We start from the raw sequence: 6,379 nt of genomic DNA, 5'->3' as shown, positions 1-6,379 counted from the left end.
AGAGAGAGAGAGAGAGAGAGAGAGAGAGAGAGACTGCCAGGCACTTGTGAGCATCCAGAGGCCACTGCTGAAGCACCTGGATAGATAGAACAAGGCCCAAGCTGTCTTAGGGCTTAGAAGAGGCTGCCTTTTAAATGCATCTCCATGGCCTTGTAAAAAACAAAGAATACTTGATGTTTTAAAGGGTTTAAGTCTTGAGGTCTGGGCACAGAGGCGCGTTTCAGTTACCTAGCCTTAATTTCCAGTCCTGTGTTCTCTTACAGTGTGTGTTTCCAATGGAAAGACCTATTCCCATGGCGAATCCTGGCACCCAAACCTTCGGGCATTTGGCATTGTGGAGTGTGTGCTGTGTACTTGTAATGTCACCAAACAAGAGTGTAAGAAAATCCACTGCCCCAACCGATACCCCTGCAAATATCCTCAAAAAATAGATGGAAAGTGCTGCAAGGTGTGTCCAGGTAAAAAGGCAAAAGGTGCGTTGGTTAGAAACCTTGCCTTTGATTGACCGAGATTCCCACATAGTCATTCTCAATGTTTTCTTCAGCATCAGAAACATAATCAACCTGTGATATCATTGTAATGATAATAGTTCCACTAATAATGAATCTTACTCTCTCCTCTCTTAAAGGGCTGATAAGATTGTTGCTTGGAAGAAATTTACTAAGAAACAGACTGGAGATTTACTTGTGTTAGCCATACCTTTGGCCCCATGTAGCCCTACGTGTCAAACTTAAGCCTTGGTTTTATAAATAGTAGAGAAATTAGCTTATGATGATGATGATTAGGAAGAACAGTAGCATCTTTCATTTCTATCACTATTTAACTCATCAAATCACAATCACATCCAATACCCTTTTGAGATGAGACAAGGGACAGATGAGGTATTGTAAAAGGAGAGTGGCTTCTGGTCTTGGTATAAGTTTCTGTGTAACCTTGGAAATGTGCTAAATCTGCTATGGGCCTCATCTGCCTCATCTGTGCAATGAAAAGTTCAGAGCAGTTGATCTCCAAGCTCCCTTCCAAGACTAAAATCCTATCATGATATTATTATTTCTCCATTTAAGAAAACTTAGATGTATAGAGTGACTTGCCCAGAGACACACAAATAGATCATAAAACCAAGGCCTGGAATCCAGGTCACATCCAGCCCATTGTCTTTTCCAGACCAGTAGAAAATATTAACTGATAAAAAGGGCAAATTAATTATTTAAATGGAGGTTTTAACACATGAACTAGATAAAAATATAGTTCATAGTATTGGGGTTGACAGGGTATAATTGATAATCAGGTATTCTAGCCCTGGCTCTGCCACTGGTTTCCTGTGTGACCTAGAACAAGTCATTTCACCTCTCTGAGCCTCAGTTTCCTCTGCAAAAAGAGAGTTAGAGTAGATTATTTCTTAAGGTCCTTCTAGCTTCAACATTCTAAGAGTGAATGAATTAGTCACTTCCAAGGACATGAATTTATCTTTTCTTATGCCTACTTGCAAAGCATTTTTGTAAAGACAGTCGAAAAAACATTTTTAAATGTAGGCAGAGAGCTAATTTATTCCTTCAATTTAGGCAACTCATGAGTTGCAGGCAAACATGAACTTACTCAATATATATATTTTTGAGCATTTCATGTGGGTCAGTGGTTCCCAAACTTTCCTGCACTTTGAAACTCCCAGAGAACTTCTAAAAAATACCTGTATCCCATCTCCAGAGATTATTATTTAATTGATATGAGGTGTGGCTTGTGCTTAGGAATATTTAAAAGATCCCCAGGTGATAGTAATTTGCAGATGAGTTTGGGAACTCTTGCAGTAGGCCCAGAGTGGTTTATGGTCTTGCTACTCAAAGTGTGGTTTGCGGACCAGCAGCACCTAGAAGCTAGTTAGAAATGCAGACACTTAGGTTCCACCTCAGACCTACTGTGTCGGAATCTACACTTTAACAAGATCTCCTCCCCCACCCCCAGTTGATTCTAGTGCACATTAAACTTTGAGAAACATGCATTAATGGTACAAACAAAATCTTAACATAATGGCCTTCATATTTCAGAGTCAATAGGTGGCAGGATATGGATAGGAAGGACAGGAGCTATCTGATCTGAAATAGAGAATTGGGTCATTAAAACTGGTGAGGAGATGTACTCATTAGGGGTAGGGAGAGAGCACATTCAGAGGTTGATATGGACATGGGAGACACCCAACCACAAAGACCTTTTATAACTTCCAAGTCTATGATCTCACTGGATCCTCAAACCGTTTGGTGTCACTTAGGAGTAATTCCACCAACACAACTTTCTCTTAGGTCAAGGGTCTAAAGCTTGTAGTCATTTAAATACTACAACATGATAATTTCAGATTGAACTATTACCTAAACTACCCCAAGTAAGATAAATTCTCCCACTATATAATATTCCAATTTCAATCTCAAATCTTCAGACCAAATCTCCTTTCACTCTGCCCTTATGATTTTATTGATGTAAATGATTTAAATAAGTAAAATGATCAAAAAGGTATGAGAATAGGACACAGAACAGGCATTGCATTTTAAATAATTAGCCTCTCATATTGGTAATGCGTATTAAAACCTTTACTTTCCATACTCCTTGGCTCAGCAGTTCTACTCCTAGGAATTCTAAAAAAATAATAAGAGACATGCACAGATATACAAACAAGGATTTTTGCTGCAGTGCTGTTCAAAATAGTAAAAAGTTGTAAACAATTTGAAAGTCCACTAACATAGAAATAGTTAAATAAATTATGGTGTATCTGTACTGTGGCATAATACATTGCCATTAAAAATCATTGTAGACCAAGATTTAATGGTACAGAAAGATGTTTACAATATATTTGTTAAGTTCAAAGAACAAGCTGCAGAACAATATGTATGATTCTGATTTCTGTTAAAAAAATAAAGTATTTATAATACATTTAGACCAGAGAATACAGAAAGGGCATATAGCAGAATGTTAACAGTGGCTATCTTTAAGTGACTGAAATATGGGTAATTTTTATATTCTTCTTTTAGTTTATTTGTATTTTCTAAATTTTCAACGTGTACTACTTTTGTAATTAGAAAAAATAACAAAAGTTATTATTTTTTAAAAACTACTCTCCAAAATTGGATTGAAATCATAACAACCATATTCTCTGATCATAATGCCTTGAAGCTAGAGATCAGCTGTAAAAAGAAAATGGGAAGAACCACAAATACATGGAGATTAAACAACATACTACTGAAAAATAACTGGATCAGAGAAGAAATAAAAAGAGAGATCAAGAGATACATAGAAACGAATGATAATGACAGTACAGCATATCAAACTTTTGGGACATGGCAAAAGTGGTCATAACAGGAAAGTTCATATCATTACAGGCCTATCTCAAAACACAAAAATGAGCCCAAATAAAAAACCTAATGCTTCATCTCAAAAAACTAGAAAAGGAAGAACAAATAAAGCCTAAAGTCAACAGAAGGAAAGAAGTAAACAAAATTAGAGTAGAATTAAATGAAATTGAAAACGACAACAAAAAACAATAGAAAAAATAAATGTAACAAAGAGCTGGTTCTTTGAGAAGGTTAATAAAATTGACAAACCCCTGGATAGACTCAAAAAGAAAAAAGAGAAAAGGCAAAAATACATAAAATCAGGGACAAACAGGTAAAATATGACAGACACTGCAGAAATACAAAGGATCATACAAAAAAACTATGAAAAAGTATATAACACCAAATTTAATAACCTACAAGAAATGGACCAGTACTTAGAAAATTACAACCTTCCTAGACTGAATCAAGAAGAACTGGAAAATCTAAATAGACCGATCAGCAGTATGGAAACTGAAACAAACATCAAAAACCTAGCAAAAAGTAAAAGTCTAGGACCAGATGGCTTCACCAGTGAATTCTACCAAACATTCAAAGAAGATTTAATACCTATTCTCCTCAAAATCTTCCAAAAAAATCGAAGTGGAGGCAATACTTCCCAACTCATTTTATGAAGCCAAAATTGCCATGATACCAAAACCTGGCAAAGATAACACAAAAAAAGAAAACGACAGACCAGTATCTCTCATGAACACAATTGCAAAAATCCTAAATAAGATACTAGCGAACCGAATACAGCAACATATTAAAAAGATTATACACCACGATCAAGTGGGCTTCATCCCAGAGGCACATGGATGGTTCAACATACGCAAATTGATTAATGTGATACACCACATAAACAAATTAAAGAATAAGAATCATATGATCACATTAATAGATGCATAAAAACCCTTTTAAAAATAACAGCATCCGTTTATGATCAAAACACTTAACAAAATCAGTATAGAAGGAAAGTACTTTAACATAATAAAGGCCATATATGACAAACCCCCAGCCAACATTAATGGTGAAAAGCTAAAAACCTTCCAAGATCATCAACAAGTCAAGGCTGTCCATTATCACCACTGTTATTCAATATAATATCGGAGGTCCTAGCGAGTGCAATCACGCAAGAGAAAGATATAAAGGCATCTAAACAGGAAATTAAGAAGTCAAACTGTCACTATTTGTGGATGACATGATTCTCTATATAGAAAACCCTAAAGACTACACAAGAAGACTACTAGAAATGAGCAAATAAAGTAAATTTTCTGTATACAAAATCGATGTTCAAAAATCTATAGTGTTTATACTCTAATAACAAAGTGTCAGAAAAAGAAGTGAAAAAAATAATTCCTTTTGCAAATGCAACAGAAAGAATGAAATACCTAGGAATAAATCTAACGAAACATGTGAAAGAACTATATAATAAAAACTATAAGATCCTATTAAAAGAAATCGAAGAAGATACAAAGAAATGGAAAGATATTCTGTGTTCTTGAATTGGAAGAATAAGCATAGTTAAAATGACATTATTACCTAAAGTATTATACAGATTTAAGGCAATTGCCATCAAAATCCCATCACAGCATTTTTTAAAGATATAGAACAAAAATCATCAGATTTGTATGGAAGCACAAAAGACCCCAAATTGCCATAGCCATCCTGAGGTTGGAAGCATCACTTTGCCTGACTTCAAATTATACTATAAAGTGACACGAATCAAAACGGCATGGTATTGGCAGAAAAACAGACACACAGACCAGTGGAACAGAATCGAGAGTCCATAGGTAAACCAATATTTATATGGGCAAATAATTTTCAACATAAAGGCCAAAAATATACAGTGGAGAAAGGAAAGCCTCTTCAACAAATGGCACTGGGAAAACTGGAAAGCCACCTGCAAAAGAATGAAACTAGACTGTTGTCTATCACCACACACGAAAATTAACTCAAAATGGATTAAGGACCTGAATATAAGACCTGAAACCATAAAACGCATAGAAGAAAACATAGGAACTAAACTCAGGGACCTTGGACTTAAAGAAGATTTTATGAATTTGACCTCAAAAGCAAGGGAAATAAAAGCTAAAATAAACGAATGGGACTACATAAAACTAAAAAGTTTCTGCTCAGCAAAATTAATAGTCAACAAGGTAAAGAGACAACCATCCGAATGGGAAAATATATTTGCAAGCAATGCCTTCAATAAGGGCCTAATATCCAAAATATACAAAGAACTCATATGACTCAATAACAACAAATATCAAATGATCCAATCAAAAAAATGGTCAGAGGACTTGAACAGACATTTCTCCCTAGAGGACATACAAATTGCCAACAAATATTTGAAAAGATGCTCAACATCACTAGCTATTAGCAAAATGCAAATCAAAACCACAGTGAGATACCATCTCACACCTGTTAGCATAGCTGTTATCAACAGAACAAATAACAAGTGTTGGAGAGAATGTGGAGAAAAAGGAACCCTCATTTACTGCTGGTGAGACTACAAATTGGTACAGCCACCATGGAAAACAGTATGGAGCTTCCTCAAAAAACAAAGACTTGATCTAGCATATGATCCAGTAATCTCTTTACTGGGCAATTACCCTAAAAACTTGAAAACCCATATCCAAAAATATATTTGCACACCAATGTTCATAGCAGCATTATTCATCACACGAGGACATGGAGGCAACTGAAGTGTCCCACAACAGACAATTAGATAAAGAATCTGTGGCACATATATACAATGAAGTATTACTCATCCATAAGAACAGATGAAATACTGCCCTTTGCAACAACATGGATGGGCCTTGAGATAATCATGCTACGCTAATTAAGCCAGACAGAAAAAGTCGAAAACTACATGATATCACTTATATGTGGGATATAAACCTAAAAGCAACAAACGAACAGGACAAACAAACAGAGATTCATGGACATGGGCAATAGACTAGTGGTTACTTGAGGATGGGGGAAAAGGTGAGAGGAGAAGTAGATGGGGTAAAGGGGGT

At 35.6% G+C, this 6,379-nt stretch overlaps 1 protein-coding gene across 1 annotated transcript in view; it reads left to right on the top strand.

Annotated features, from left to right (window-relative positions):
• Positions 1-6,379, top strand: part of CHRDL1 (chordin like 1) — a 140,142-nt gene that overhangs the window by 122,143 nt on the left and 11,620 nt on the right. Inside the window, exon 9 of the mRNA XM_039874772.1 lies at positions 264-473. Within this exon, the coding sequence (XP_039730706.1) occupies positions 264-473 (210 nt within the window). The remainder of the gene's footprint in view (positions 1-263; positions 474-6,379) is intronic.

The sequence above is a fragment of the Pteropus medius genome, unplaced genomic scaffold (assembly GCF_902729225.1).
Source record: "Pteropus medius unplaced genomic scaffold, Ma_sr-lr_union100, whole genome shotgun sequence".
Classification (NCBI taxonomy): Eukaryota; Metazoa; Chordata; class Mammalia; order Chiroptera; family Pteropodidae; genus Pteropus; species Pteropus medius.
Note: the sequence above shows the minus strand (reverse complement) of the source record. Positions and strands in the feature narration are given on the sequence as shown.